We start from the raw sequence: 16,791 nt of genomic DNA, 5'->3' as shown, positions 1-16,791 counted from the left end.
GACTGCCCTGACCCCATCCACGCTCCTGCCCCCTGACCACCACCCCGAACTTCCCTCTATCCAACCCCCCAGCTCCGTGCCCCCTTACTGCGTTGCCTGGCGCACCGGTGGCGGCTGCCCGGCTGGAGACAGCCACGCACCGCGCAGCACAGAGCACCAGGTCAGGCCCTGGCTCTACAGCTGCGCTGCCCCAGGAGCTCATAGCCCCGCCGCCCAGAGCATTGCGCCTGCAGCGCAGTGAACTGAAGCTGCGGAGGAGGGGGAACAGCAAGGGAGGGGCCGGGGGATAGCCTCCCGGGCCAGGAGCTCAGGGGCCGGGCAGGAGGGTCCTGCGGGCCGATATGGCCCGCGGGCCGTAGTTTGTCCACCTCTGTTTTAGACCATTCTTCTGTTTCACATTGGTTTAAATGTACTTCTCGGATATGACTTTCAGTATGCATCAGCAGATGCCAGTACAGAAAATATGACCTCATTGTTCCGTGAGCCTACACTAATATAAAGCATTTGCAGCATATTAACCTTTAAGATATAACCCATTTTTGAACAGTACAAAGTAACTTGAGATGGGACGTAACACAATATGATATGAAAGTGGCTTCTGTCTACAGACGCACACACACAAACACACGGGGATATAAGAACAGACAATTTGCAACTTTCATATAATAGTAGGGATTTAAAAGATGTATAGGTCAGGTTATGCTTTGCCATGGCAATATCCATGTCTGGGCAGATTTAAGCAGAGAACTCAGTTTCAACTTAAGTTTCCTGACTAATTATCCAATCATTGAGAGGGGAGGGGGGCTAGTTTTCTGGCCCAAGATATGTGTATGGTTTGGGGCCATCCAACCCAGTGCCATCAACCCTTGTGGAATCCTGCAGATACTCACACATCTATGGTGGGCCACTCTGAAGTATCTCCTGGACCTGGCAGAATTGTTCCTAAAATAACTTTGCTGACACAATCTTCTCATTTGTGCCTGGGCCAACACTTCTCAATGGCATGGAGTAGTCTGTCCAGGGAGCTGATGCTGACTGTCAGCATTATTTTCTGAGGAAAGAATTCCCCAGGGCTAGACAGAGCATTTCTCTCTCCCTTCTCTCTGTGGGAGCCTTGAAAGGACAGAGATTCCACAGGTTTAGGGAAATAGAGAATACTTCCTCTTAGATTTCTCTCATCTCCTTTGTCACCTGCCCTCACCCTCATGCTTTTACCGGTCAATCTTGTCTTCCCTTTTAGGGTGGTGATTGACTAGGTGAAATGATGCAGTCTAAGTTTCAGCCTTTGTTCTTTTAGTTGTAAAAATGTTTTTCGGTGTAGCCAGTTGTTGGTGGGTTATGGAAAGTTGAGTATCTGGCTGCTTCCGGCTTCTTCCGTGACCCTTGGTCTATGCACTTGCACTGCTTACTGTTTTAATGAATCCTCCATTGCTTCTTAAATTAGTAGGATATTGGGACTTTACTGTGATTGGCTCATGGGTACTGAATTCTTTCCCTCTCCCCCTTTTCTAAATTTATCTTGATTTTATTTGCCCATGCTGAAACTCAACCTCTAAAAAAAAGTTTTGTTTCGTAGGACATGTGTATTCACATATATGTGTATATTTGTGTACACACACATATTTCAATTGAGCATTATTAGTTTCATATTTGCCTACTCTTGCTGCCGTTTTTACCCCTTCTTTTTCACCCCTTGACTGGTTTAATTAGTTAAATTTTTAAAAAGTAAACTTTTATTTTAGTGATATTTAAAAAGCATATTTTAAACAGTTTGTATTTTGCTGTACAGCATAGTGCTTCAGGTGTGCAAAGGTGGGAGAGGTGTTGGAGTTGAATCATTGATAAATGTTTTTTACTTAAGCAAAGGAAGCGAGGCATCTTTCAGCAAGCTAGTTATCCATCATGATGGCTTTAGTTGCAAAAAACTGCTCATGTATTGTAAGCAGATCAAGAAAGGGGGACAGGTGATATCTGCTTTGGAATTAATATGGGGATGGGGTGTCTATTGTCCGTGCCATTTATTTAATTGAAGATAAAGTTCTTGGACTGAAGTGTGAACTGAAACTGTGGTCAGGGAATTACATTAATTACTACTCCCTCCTCAGGATTACCACTGTATGTATTTTTAGGTCTAGATCAGGGGTCTCAAACTCAGATGACCTCGAGGGCCACATGAGGACTAGTGCATTGGCCCAAGGGCTGCATCACTGACACCCCCCACTTGCTGCCCCTGGCCCCGCCCCCACTCCACCCCTTCCATGAGGCCCCGCCCCTGCCCCCATTCCAACCCCTTCCCTGAAGTCCTCACTCCAACTCTGCCCCCTCCCTGCCTCAAGGGGATGCAGGAGGGGTGTGGGGTGTGGGGGGGGTTAAGGCAGGGAGTTGAGGTGCAGGAGGTGTGCAGGGTACAGCAGGGAATTGGGGTATGGGGTGCAGGAGGTGTGCAGGGTGCTGCGGGGGCTCGGGGTATGGGGTGCAGGAGGTGTGCAGGGTGCTGCGGGGGCTCAGGGCAGGGAGTGCAGGAGGTGTGCAGGGTGCGGCGGGGGCTCAGGGCAGAGAGTTGGGGTGCGGGAGGGGTGCAGCAGGGGGTTGGGGTGCAGTGTGTGGCAAGGGGCTCCAGGCAGGGGGTTGGGGTGCAGGAGGGGTGAGGGGTGCAGGGTGTGGCAGGGGACTCCGGGCAGGGGGTTGGGGTGCAGAAGGAGTGCGGGGTACGGGCTCCGGCCCAGCGCTACTTACCTAGAGCAGATCCAGGGTGGCAGCGCCGCGCACCGCAGCCAAGGCAGGCTCCCTGCCTGCCTGCCCTGTCCCTGGCCCCGCTCCGCTCCGCTCCAGGAAGCAGCCGGAGTCCCTTGGGGGGAAGGGGGGAAACGGCACCAGGTGCTGCTCTTGCTGCTCCTCCAGGTACCTCCCCCAAAGCTCCCGTTGGCCGCGGTTCCCAGTTCCCGGCCAATGGGAGCTGCAAGAGCACGGAGCCCTCTACTCGCCTCCCACCCCCCTGCCCGGGGCTGCAGGGACATACAGTAGTTCAGCCACTTCAGGGAGCAGTGCGGGGCTCGCGGCGGCACGGGGTAGGTGGGGGGGGTGTGGGGAGCTTGGCGGGCTGCACAAAAGAACCCCGCGGGCCGCGTGTTTGAGACCCCGGTCTAGATCGTGTTTGCTGAATGGAAGTGAATTAATGAAGTGAATAGAACTCTCTAAGTGAGAGTGTTGTTATGGGGTGTATGATGTGTATTATTGTTCACTCACCAAAGAATTATAATGCACCATTTGCATGGAATTTTGTATGACAATCTAGGCTTCTTGAAATTCTGTTCCTCATAGGTTTAAGCATTAGGTGCAAGGGGGTCATATTCTTCCCCTCTCCCAAAGTTTTACTATCCTCACCCTCAGGGTGGCTATAAGAATAGTGTGTTCTCCTCTCGACACATTTTTTTGTTTTAATGTGGTTGCATCACTAATATTCCCCAATAATGGACCGAATTGAAAAATGCCCATCTTGCCTTTCTTAAAACAATTTAAAAAGGTTATTTCCTGTCTCTTTATTCCTCTCCCTGCTCACTCTACTTAACTAGACTCATAGACTCATAGACTCATAGACTTTAAGGTCAGAAGGGACCAATATGGTCATCTAGTCTGACCTCCCGCATGATGCAGGCCACAAAAGCTGACCCACCCACAACAGAATATTCCAGCCTGCGAGCCCTGCCCTATGCTGCGGAGGAAGGCGAAAAACCTCCAGGGCCTCTGCCAATCTACCCTGGAGGAAAATTCCTTCCCGACCCCAAATATGGCGATCAGCAGTACCCCGAGCATACAGGCAAGATTCTACAGCCGGATCCTCATTTTACCCGCGATGGCACGTTAATGCCTAATTGACTAAAATCACGTTATCCCTTCAAACCATTCCCTCCATAAACTTATCAAGCCTAATCTTGAAGTCAGAAAGGTCTTTCGCCTCCACCGTTTCCCTCGGAAGGCTGTTCCAAAATTTCACCCCTCTGACGGTTAGAAACCTTCTTCTAATTTCAAGCCTAAACTTCCCCACGGCCAGTTTATATCCATTCGTTCTCGTGTCCACATTACTACTGAGCTGAAATAATTCCTCTCCCTCCTTGGTGTTAATCCCTTTGATATATTTAAAGATAGCAATCATATCCCCCCTCAGCCTTCTTTTGGTTAGGCTAAACAAACCGAGCTCCTCAAGTCTCCTTTCATAGGAAAGGTTTTCCATTCCTCGGATCATCCTAGTGGCCCTTCTCTGTACCCGTTCCAGTTAACTAGCACTGGTGTCTTTTGTTTCCCTTTATACTATTGGAGTTAAGAGCCTTCTCTTCTGTACCTCCTGCATACTATGTCTCTCCACTCCAGGATCTTTTAGGACAACATCCTCAGCTGGTGTAAACTGGCATTGCTCCAACTGAAGTCAGTGGCACTACACCAGAGTACACCAACTGACAATCTGCTCCCCAATCTCTCTTCAAATCCACTAAAACCATATATTTTATTCCTTGCGTATAACTCTGAGAGAAATTCTCTGTTGTTTACTGTACACAATAAGAGCTTGATTTATACAGCCCCCCCTTAATAAAACAAGTAGGCTTACATGAAGTCAAACTAATGATCTAAATGAGGATTTCATATCACTAGGGGTTTCAGGATTGGTGTCTAAAATTGTAAGTAATACTGAATTACAAAATGCTACAGAATGTGTTTATGAATAGGGTTGGTAATGCGTTCTTGGCTTCTTCTGTTGTTAGTTTATTAATTAAGTAAAAATATAGTAACAAATATGTTTTTAAATATTTCTAACCAGAGCTGCCATAGAGTGGAATAAAGTTGATGTGCAAGGTTACAGAAAAATGATGAACAATGTAATTTAGGTGAAGTTTTCCCATAAAGCCAAAATCATTGGCTACATTGCTACTTGTTTCAATGGGACAATTGATGCATAGGTTGATTTGATTCACTGACATGGTGTCAGGCTGTCATGAAACGCAACAATAAAGCTCAATGCCTTTAAACATTTTTAGGAAATATGGCAGAGAGAGAGCTCTGCCAAGACGGTTACCACGGCAATGTCGAAGAATGCTGCAGTGACATGCGAGCAGAGCATTCTCCCAACTAGTGAAAAATGATCTGCTTTTCATGTGCTTCTCTTTCCATAGGGAGAAGTTGTCTGTGGCTCAGCTGCAGCGGGAAGTTGCGCGAAGTAAGAGTGAAGGGACAATGGTAAGTGTTGGCTAATATCTGTTTTGCAATTCCAGTTGTACCCTTTCTATTCAGGCCTCAGACACATTTCACCTTCCTGAGGGTGGCCACTGAAATATTAGTCTTGCATTAGGCTTAATGATGTTTTTGCCCGTGATGATTCTGGAAAAAATCAAAGCTATTCCAGAAACACCCTTGCCTTGGAAATACTTGTATTAGGCTGAGAAATAGTCTCCTTTGCCCTGGTGATGGGCTCTGCTGGAAATTCACACTGAGACTTAGGCAAGCATCACTGTGAACCTAAACAGGCAATATCAGATTGAGAGATTAGGTTTGTTTAGTCATCAGTTGCCCCTCCCAAGCTGTGAAAAATGGAAAAATTAAAGTAAGGAAGATTAAAGAAAGAAAAGAAGACCAGTTTGATAACTTTATAAATTTTAAGCTCTTAATTTATTTTTTGCTTTTCATTGGTTGTCTGTTTTCCATGTATCAAGCTTGTGGGATGAAGACTGTGAGTTAAAAACTGGCATGGCTGGTTTTAGTTAACTATAACGTCAATTGATAGCATACCTTATTGTAACCCACACACCTCCTGGGTGTGGTGTTCTGTCCCATCTAGTGGCACTGAAACCACTTAGAGAGCGAGAGAGATTAACGAGTCTGCTCTACAGCCTTAACAAAGAGCCATATGGCTTTTAGCTCATGTGGTAGAGGCTCATGCACTAAGTTCCAGAGGTCCCAGGTTCAATCCCACTTGCCGACAACCAGGGTCTGTCGGCGTTACGTTATCATACTAAAACAACATCAATTTTGCCCCAACCATTTATTGACACTGCCTAATTTATTTGAAATCCAGAGAACCTTTCCTATCTGAGAAGGATTCTATTTATCCCTGTCTTCACCTGAAAAGTCTGAGGGACCCACGGGATAAAGCAGACATGTTCAGGATGCCTAAAACAAAACCCAGTTCCCTTGGACATGTGCATGAGGCTGCCATTGACTAAAATGGAGTCATTTAGTTGGATCTGAAGACAGAATTTGGCCTATAGTTTGTTAAACTAAGTGGAGAGAGTCTGAAATAGAGACCCATATGAGGAGTTCATGTGGGCATGTAAAAACTCCATTAGTCCTGTGATGCAAAGTCTTGAAAACCTTAAAATTTCAACAGTTCCCTTTTAAATATCTATCTATCTATCTATCTATCTATCTATCTATCTATCTATCTATCTATCTATCTAAGCCACATTTAATGACAGGTATAATAAAATGAGAGAGATTTGGAAGGCATAATTGGCAGCATGCAGATAAAGATGAGTTTGATTCTGAAGCTATGGTTTTAATGGAAGCTGAAGCTAGACAAATTCTAACTGGAAACAAGGAGCAAATTTTTAATAGTGTAACTGACACTGCAATTAACCATTAAAAAAAACTTACCAAATTGTTGTGGTGGATTCTCCATCACTGGCAATTCGTAGATCAAGATTGGGCTAGAGCATATCGTTTAGAAAAAAAACATCCAAACAGGAATTAATTCATGGAATTCCAGTGTCCTGTGTTATGCAGACAGTCAGACTAGATGGTCACAATGGTCCCTTCTGGCCTTATAAATTATGACTCTACTGTATGTATTGGAGCAGAGCTCATATACAAGCTGAGGAAACCAAATATTTTCCAGTGTTAAATCATAATCTAGGAGTCTGTAACTCAGACAAAGCTCCCACTGACTTCAGAGAGAGTTTTGCCTCATGAAAGATGGCAAAGATCAGGCCTCAGGTTTGCCACTGTGTATTAGTTTTCAGTATAAATAATTTTACATAAGTACAAAGTGCTGTTAACTTGATTGAAATGTTTCCTTTAATTTTATAAACTAGTTTTCCTTGTAGGCATAGAACTAATGCAGTATCTTAAATGTGAAGTACTTCTTGTGGGATAATTCTAGGCTCTTTAAATAAGTAATATTAACCTTCTAGACATACATACTTTTTGAGTACATGTGATTCCAGAGCATGCTTATCGTACGTCAGGTAGAAAAATCTATGCTATTTGGATTTGCTTCCCTACACAGGGGGATGCTAGTTAATTTCAGCCATAACTTATGACCAGCTGTTGTCTCCTATGTACAGCCCAAGGAATTATAGACAGGAAAGACCTGTTGCGCTATCTTGTCCACCCACCGTTACAGGAATCGCTGCAGTGGGGATTATTCAGACAGAGCAATAATTAAAAGTAAACATTAAGCATGTGTTTTAGATCCTATTTAAGCTGTGATATCTTTGCTCTAAATATGAGTTATACACATCTGTATAAATAACACGTGTGGTAAGCAATAATGAAATGCATCTTTATGAGGAGAGAATGCTGAGTGCCACTCATGGTGAGGTATCCCATCTTTTTGCGAGAGAAGAGATCAGGAGGAAACAGTATATGATACCAAGCTATCAGACCCACATAGGAAATGCATTTTTGTAAGTCCTTGGCTCCCAGAGTTACACTATCTCAGTGTTCAATTTATTCCTGGCAGTAGATATACCAGGAAATGCTGAGGTGAAAGGATTAAAATGAAGATTAAAATCAAGATAAATAATCTCTTCCAAAAAATACATTTTACTGATATAACAAATACATTTTTACACAAGAATTTTATAAAAACTGGTGTGTCACAACTAGAGTTCAGTGAATGTAGGGAATACATTTTTTGATACATATGAAATGGAAAAATAGGCTAAATTTATCTGTGAACAGTTTGATTTGCTTAGATTTATTTATTGTTCACAGTTTTTTTTACTGGACCATCTTCACAAATAATTTTTGATTTGTAGAACTGTCAAATTGCACAGAGACTTTATTATTAATTATGTTTATTAAAATAATGTCTCAGGGACAACCAAGAAAGGAGGTCCCATTGTGCTAAGCACTGTACAAACAGTATAGTGGATGGTCCCCGCCTAGAAGAGCCTACAATCTAAACAGACAAGACAGACGCAGGTTAGGGTAGGGGAAAGGGTGGAACACAGAAGTAGAGTGAACTACTTGATGGTAGCAAACATTAATTCCATATGTTGTTTGTTTGAGGTGGGTGGGTTTACTTAAGAGGGGATAAACTAAAAGGAAGGGAAGGGAGCGAGGAGGACTGGGCAAAGGAGAAGTGGGGAAGGTGTCGTGTGAAGCTAAGGTGAAAAGACTGAGGGATGGGGAGCAAGAGAGTTGAAACAAACAGTCAGTCAGCACAGAGCAGAGAATTCCAGGCAGAGCTCTGGAAAGTTGTCTGAATGTCCAGAGATCCTCTAGAAAAGGCCCTAGAAATTTATCTAGAAATTGAAACCATGACTAGATCTCCAGGCTTCACATACTGCCCTTACTACATAATTCTTAACCATGCACATTTAAAGTCTTGAGTTAAAAAAAAATTAAGATGTCAAAGGCATTTTCCTTCACCAAAGACTAAAAGCTACATTATACCCTCAAATATGTGCATCTCTCATTGAAGCCAATGAGAAATGTGTAAATATCTGTGATGGCAGAATTTTTATTTTCAAATTTAGGAGCTTTAAAAATAATCCAAGTAAGAGTTTATTCCAGAACACACAAGTATATGGAAACATCTGAAATAATCAAAGAAGTTGTTTCCTCAGACTCATGTAACTTAAAAATAACCAAATAATATTTTACCAAACTTTCGTCAAACACCAAAAATAAGAAAACATCTCTTCGGGTTCAGCACAAGACTAAATTTCTTGAACACTGAGTGCCTGAATCAGGAACTTGCAATGAAAATGCCTTCTCAGCTGTGTGTGTCACTGCAGCAATGTTCTAATTGTAAAACAGTTGTTTTGGAATTGAAAACCTAGAGTGTACTAAAACTATACAAAATGCACCACAGTCTGACTCATGTTCATATTCAAAGACAAGTAAAACTTCAAACACTTTTGTGTCTGTTTGTATATATGTGCACTATAATATATTTGTTTACTAGTCATTTTTATTAGTTTCCTGCATCTAAGTACTATAATTCTAACCAACTTTTCTTTAGTTCATTGACCAGTAACCCACACAGAATAAATCCTAGTACTCAATCAATTTATGAAAGTTAAAGTGGTACGATATTGTCTTTTATGTCTACATGGGTCTCACTTAGGGTGGGCCTTAGGCTCTGATTTACCATGTTTCCTGCTGTGGATTTAAGTAATGCAAAGTGATTATCATGGCTTCTTCCTTGTATCCATCTATTTCACACCTGCACCCTTTTGTTAGAAACACACCATGTTAACTGAATATAAGGTCCCCACTGAATAGGTTTCCACCCTTCTGTAATCCTCCTGCATTAGATTGATTTATGAATGTATCAGATTCTTTGTTAGCATGTAAACCACTAATTAATTTAAAGCCCTCTGTGGAGAAATTAAAGCCCTGGTTAAGACTTTCAACAGGCTCAGATGGTGCTAATAATGGGAAAACAAGTTATATTAATGAGTTTTTAAGTGATCCACGCTATTATTGCTTTACAATGAATTTTTAGCATAAACTAGTAGACACTGTAAGTTTAAAAAAAGGGGGGAAGGGTGAACTACCAGAAAACAATTCGACTGTTATCATAAACTGAGTTGTATTTTATCATTCTTGTTACAACTTCCTTGCATTAGTTCTTTGTGTATACACAAGAGTCATGGATGAGAGAACAAGGATAAAATATGAAACAAACTGGATCTTTACCTAAAACTCAAACCAAATCTTTTATTTATTTATTCAGGTTTGAAAAAGTTTGACTAACTCTTTTTGTGAAATCTTTGTCATCTTCATGTGACTCTGAACTTGTCTGTTCCATCTGGAGGCAGAAGTGCTGAAGTACAGAGAGCGGTTATGATCCAAAGCCTACTGAAATCAGTGGGATGTCTCCATGGTTTGAACTTCCTCAAATTTCAGGGAGAGGGTGTGGTTGGTTGCGTCCCCGCTCGCTCAGATCTGTGTTCAAACTCGGTGTTCATTTGAAAATTCAAAACAAAACAGATAATGCTGTATAGTTTTTTTAGGTTCATTCAGGACCAATAACAGTAGCAGGGAATAAAACTGGAAATTAAAGTAAATTCCAGAAAAGGTCCCCTGTAAATATTTTTTAAAATTCAGCATTTCTTGCTCCCTATCTATAGAGAGAGACTTATCGCTCCAAGACATTACAGTGTGGACTAAACTGACTCCATCATTATGGAGGCTCCTGTTTTTACTCCTTCTCCTTCCTCTCCTGGCTGCCTGTACCTCTCTCCAGCTGTTATCACTGTTCTGGCACTCTGTCTCCAGCTAGAGAACTGAATATGTAGCCTTCACCAAGGCTGATATTAATGCTGCTCCATTAATCAACTAGCAGGTAATGCTTCTAAAACCTGCGTGGTCAGCATTTCCAGATAGCCAGCATGTGACATCTGCAATGTGCCTGGTCCTTACCAAGGAGTGGGAGTCCTGGGTTTGCTCTTGAACTTGGGTCTTACACATGGCAGCATAATGTGCTGCCTCCAGCTTGGAAACACTTTTCTATCAAAGAAGTGATAAATCTGTGCAATAGCCTTGAGCAACTGGAAAGTCTGTTGATGCAGAAGCTTTGAGGTCATTCAAAAATAGATGTTGTTTAGCAGTAAATGAAGTGTTAAAATATGAGCTAAAAGAGGCTAAATTATCTTTTTGCAATTGCAACATTTATTTCCTTGCATCCAGTAACCCAGCTATCTGTGCTTTAATTAAAAAGTAGCACATAATGAGGCAGACTCACTATTTCCGTTGAAGTTCCCTGACTTGAAATTGAGTTATATTCACTTTTTGTTTAAATATTACATTCTTTCAGATTTCAGCATGTTGTATTTTGTCATGGAATAGCTGCATATTTAAATGTATCCCTTTGAACATTAAACACCCTAAAAACAAGATGAAGCCTGCTCATCCATCCATCTTGCTCTTTTTTCTCTGTTAGATGGTCTATTTACATTACTTCCTACCTCCTCATTAGAGCTACATTACATAGTCCTCATGCATGTAGAAACTCAGTGACTTTAATGATAGTTATTATCACTGATAATGACTGACCAATTTCTTTAGAAGTTTAGCTTAATGCACCTGGACCTCATTAAATTCTATCCTTCAGTGGGCCAAATGTCCTTATTTACACCTTTGCAACCTTATACTCGTTCATGGGGTTTCAAATATGTTTACTGAGATAAGGATTTGGCTCCTTAATTCTTCATGTTAAATATGTTCCTTTTTATTTGCTCCAAATATACAGATGTACAGACAGTTTGTTTTTACTGGTAGTTTCTTAAGAAGAATATTCTTCATAATTTAAAAACAGAATGTTTCTGGCATTTCAGCACTCATTTAACAACAGCAACAACATAAAATAAAATAGCCACAGTTTACTGAGTTTTCCTGACACTAACCTATTGGACGCTTGATAATTGTGTAGTCTCTGAGTTCTTCTGCTCTTCAAAGCCAATTTTAGTTTTTCCTAGTTAATTAATTTCAGAATTTGGTTTACTCATCAAATTTTTCTATAAGAATGTGAGGAACATGCTGATTATAAATTAATTTACTTTCATTCTATTATTGTTTTAAGTGTAATAGGAATTATGTGAGCACATACGGGAAGGAAAATATCCCTGTTGTTTTTTTCAGTTCCTACAGTTACTGATTCTGGCTTTCAACCAGAAGAGGGAGCTATATTCATTTAAAATAACATCCATAACCAAAGCTCAGTTAAACTACAAACCTTCTTCAGCATATTCAAGGTGGAGTATTGGTGACATTGTAGTTCAAAACACCGTGGGACAAATCCTAGTCCCATTTGATTTCAATGGGACTTAGATTTGGTCTTGTATTGTTAGTAGATCAAAACCCCAATATTTAAAGATCTGTTTTCAGCATTCACAATTGTAAAGCATAATACACTATCCTCATTTTCAGTCTTGGTTAGGGAAACAGAGGTGGTAGGCAATAGGATTATTCAAAATATAGTACTGAAAAAGGAAAAACAAGCTTTGGTATAAAAGGTCATGTTGTATAAGGCCTGAATGGAAAACAGTCAATTTGTAAAAGTACAGTGTGTAAAGTAAATTGCCCTTGGGTGGAAACTGGCATTTACACATTAGATTACCCATGCAGGAGCCAATCCAGGCAGTGCAGCAAAAGTGCAGGAAGTCTCACACTATCCATTGGGTATGTTTAATATCCGAGTAGAAGTTGCCTTTAGCATGCAGCAAATCCCATTTTATGGCTAGAAACAGATGTATGCTGCTCTAGGCAATACCTCACTTGCTAATACACACTAATAACAGTGAACTGTGGCCACTTTAATATTTTAAAGGTTAAGCTCTGCAATCCTGAGCACCCTCAGGCAATGGGATGGATTGGCAATGGGGCACTTCAGCATTATTGGGTTAATATTTTTACAAAGGATGACCTGAAAATAGCCACTATTTTGAAATCTAAGGAGTAAGTAAATGTATAAGCATGTTTTGATAGAATACCAGGTTATTGTGCTGCTAATGGAACTTGATTAATCAGAAGATTTCTTTAAATTCTTTAAAAAAAAAAAGTATAAGTTGCATAACAATTTGAATTTGATGCAAAATATAAAGAGAAATCTACTGATAAATAGTGAAATTGCTATGGCATATTTGGAATAAATTTTTTTTTTAGATCTTCTAGGAAGATTCTTATACTTTTAGTATGATAAATTAACCGGTTTGTTCTCTTGATTAATTGCCAGAATATTTCTGTGGCATTTATATTAATACAGAAGCAATGCTTTATTCAAAATAATGTGTTCACCGTTTTAGCGCTGAGAACACAGAAAATCAGTTAAATTTATATTTTTAGCTAAGGGTTCATTCATTTTATTTATTTTAAAACAAACCTTTTTACGGGTACTGTTAATTTCTTGGGTTTTAGCCTTCACACACCCTTCGAGCTAAATAGATACTGGTGTAAGTCTGCGTAGCTCTGTTGAGTTAAAGCTCTATAAATCTGTGAAGATACCCTGATTTACATCAGCTGAAGATCTGGCCCTTAATGTCCTGGTAGCCTTCTATCTCAGCGAATGCAAGACCTTTTGATTATCACAATAATATATGTACTAACACTTGTCATAGTTTGTGGTTTCTTATCAGTACCACTTCATAGTGAGTTGAATTGGTTACTGATTCATCATGTAACGCATAAACAACACAGAGGAGGGGACAATGGGATAAATCCCGCTCTACCAACTCAAGCAATAGGTCCCATTGAAGTCAAGTTAGGTGAGCAGGATTTGCTCCAGTATAGGGAACAAGATCTTTCCATGCCTATCAGCTAAAGGTGAACTGAACTTGTTTTTCTGACTATTTATTTAATATGCACTTTGCAAACCTAAGAGGTGACCTTTAGTCTTAGAAATGTGACGCAAAAAGAGAAGATATTGAACAGTACGGAGGGAGTGGGGTGTGGAAGAACAAAGGTTAGAGCAAGAAGATTATTTAGTCTTGGCATTGGCACACCTTGTTGGTTCAATTAAATGTACAAATGCAAATCTATATCTTTAAATGAATGGAGCACTGTTGAAAGGTGCCAGATTAACTGAAAGTCTGTGTTTACCCAAGAACAAGTGAAGCACAAACAGTGGAAATAAAAGCTTTATCACACTGCCCTGTCCAGGGCTCAGCTCTGCAGCTCTCTATACTGTGAGAGGGTAGTTCATGCTCCATGGCCCATTAAATCTTGGCCTCTCCAGTAATTGTGATAATGCACCCTTTGGTATTCCACTGAATATGTTACAATGAAGATTTCATCACATACTTTCCAAGTCTGGAATTGAGACAGAGGCATTCTGGTGTGCCCTGTGGGATGAGATTGACTATGTCTAGACTGTGGGAATGTCTCTCTGATGTTTGAATTGTATTATTTCCATATCGCTTGGCGTGATGCACCGTGCTTTTGTAATTCTTCTGAACTTTAATAAAAAGTAAAGTACCATGTTACATGATACATACGTCTAATTCCCAGTGCCTTACCCGGCTGTAATCTGCCACCACAGTGACTTCCTCCCTCATTCCAAACCATAGCGACAAGCAATGCTTTGTGTGTACAATATAATGGTATATGTCTTAACAGGGTTAGACATCTACCAAAAATGTTTTTTTAAATAGTGTTTTTTTTAGTACTCTTGTTATCAAAAAGTCACAATGGGGTATATTCTCACCACCCCTTTGGGGCGTAGAGGGCTTGGGAACATCACTCGGTGAGAGCACACATCCTGCATGACTGTCCCTTTGCATGCTGTCACGTGAGGTGGGGATGGTGAGCATTTGGCAGGGTTGGGAAGAAAGTCTGCAGCCTGAGGAGAAGATTCCTCCCACTCCCTTCTTCCCAGTTTGTTGCTTGTTCACACCTCATTCAGGAGTTCTGGGTTCAACTTTCAGCTCTGCCACAGATTTCCTGAGGGATCTTGGCAAGTCATTTAATCTTCATGCCTCAGCTGCCCACTTTGTAAACTGGGGATAATGATACTCCCTTTCTCCCACCATTTGTATGTCTTGTCTGTTTAGACTATAAGCTTTCTGGGGCAGGGACTGTCTCTTACTAGATTTTCATACAGTGCCTAGAACAACTGAGATAAATCTCATTTGGAGCCATTAGGTGCTACTGTAATTTAGATGGTTGTAGCCCAGTTACAGGTTGGGCGTTGGAGAGTGGATATGACTCAATATACATAGCCTTCATAAGAACAGGTTTGTAATAGCTGTTTATACTCTGAGTTTGAGAGTAGCATTCCAGTGTGATCCTACCTATTTAGAAGCTATTCCTGAAGGTGAGAGAGAAGTTATCCCCCTTTGGGAGCATTCTAAGTTTGGCACCTATTAACCTCAGCCCTGGACCAGTGACTGGCCTAGTTTCCCATTTAAGCAACTTTGTTCTTGACTTCACAATGACAGCGGAACCTGATTGTGTCATTGTCTCTGGAAATGTAGTGTTATGTAAGGTTGCCTTATGCTGTTGATGATAAACCACTGCAAAAAGGAAAATATGTGCAGTTTACTGCCAGAGATTCCATAGGGGGAAAAAATACATGTCTTAACTCAAAAGCTGAAGAATCTCTGATACTAAAACTAGATCTTGAATCTTGCAGGTATTTTAAATTAATTTCTTTCACGTACTGGATGTAACATATTAGACTACAAGAAAAAGAAATGTTCACATTAAGTAATTTGTAGGAGCGGGAATAAAGCTCTTGCTGTAGGTCAATTTTTTTGGATAATACCTACCATTTGGGTGCAGTCTGGCTCTTCAAAAGGTACAGAAAAAACTTAGCAAAAGTGAGCCTCCAGAAAAAAACATGACTCTATCATAGTCTCCCGAGATAGGGGAGGAGGTGCAGTCCAGAGGCAAATACAGCAAGAAAGCAGAGTTTTCTTAGCACCAGTGCACATATTAGAAGACTGGAAATGAGCATACTCTTTGGTCCTTGATTTTTCAAAGATTTAAAGAAATGAGCTAAATGCTTCCTTGACACATATCTAGTATTTTCCTGTTGACTTGCCTTTGCTAGGATTGATACAGGGAAGAATTTGACAAAATTTCTGTTAAGTTATTGTCTTAAGAAAAATCTATTTAATATTTCAAGTATCTTCTCACTGTAGGGATTTGATATCAGACTTGAGATCTGGGTTGATTGATAACACATTCTTGTTATGTATTACAGTAGCTGAGTTCAAACCCCCATTGTGCTAGCCACTATACAGACACACAGTAAAAGATATTTTCTGCCCCATAGAGCTTACAATCCAAATAAAGACAGATGCAGTATGGGCGTATTATTATTCCACTCTTTGTTGGATGGAGGACTGAGGCCCAGAGAAGTGACTCACCCAAGGTTATACAGGAAATCTGTGGCAGAGCCAGTAATTAAACCCAGATCTCCTGAAACCCATTCCTGTGTTTTTAATCACTAGGCTATCCACGTTGAGGATACTACTATGCAAGCATTATGAGGCCGGTAAAGTTAATTGGTAATTCAGTGGTGATCTCATTTATTTTGCAGCAACAGTAATAAACGGTTCAAGCAAGTAGCTGTAGTACCATTTCTAAATGACAAAGCTGTAAAACCTGCTGCAGGTGTGTAAGACAACACCTCTGAAAAGTGATGCAGTTGGGACACTGTACAAAGCAATTTCATACTTAAAAATTTGTGAATGGTTAAAATGCTCTTAACTGACTCTTAAGCTGAAATAAATGTCAAAATAGTTATCTTGCTTTGCATCAAGTCAATGTCTACAGATTTGTGTAAGACTAAGGGTATGTCTACACTACGAGAGTAGTTCGATTTTACTTAAATCGAATATGTGGAATCGATATTGCAAAGTCGAACGTGTGTGTCCACACTAAGGACAGTAATTCGACTTTGTGAGTCCACACTAACGGGGAAAGCGTCGACATTGGAAGCGGTGCACTGTGGGCAGCTATCCCACAGTTCCCGCAGTCCCCGCTGCCCATTGGAATTCTGGGTCGAGCCGCCAATGCCTTCTGGGTAAAAAAATGTGTCGAGGGTGCTTTTGGGTAACTGTCGTCATT

The 16,791-nt window shown here is 40.9% G+C and overlaps 1 protein-coding gene across 1 annotated transcript in view; it reads left to right on the top strand.

The window, feature by feature from the left end:
* Positions 1–16,791, top strand: part of NCKAP5 (NCK associated protein 5) — a 471,806-nt gene that overhangs the window by 147,536 nt on the left and 307,479 nt on the right. The window contains 1 exon segment of the mRNA XM_065413737.1: positions 5,170–5,229. Coding sequence (XP_065269809.1) covers positions 5,170–5,229 — 60 coding nt within the window.

Source organism: Emys orbicularis, chromosome 11 (genome assembly GCF_028017835.1).
Source record: "Emys orbicularis isolate rEmyOrb1 chromosome 11, rEmyOrb1.hap1, whole genome shotgun sequence".
In the NCBI taxonomy this organism is placed as follows: domain Eukaryota; kingdom Metazoa; phylum Chordata; order Testudines; family Emydidae; genus Emys; species Emys orbicularis.
The sequence above is the reverse complement of the archived record's forward strand: the minus strand, read 5'-3'. Positions and strand labels throughout refer to the sequence as shown.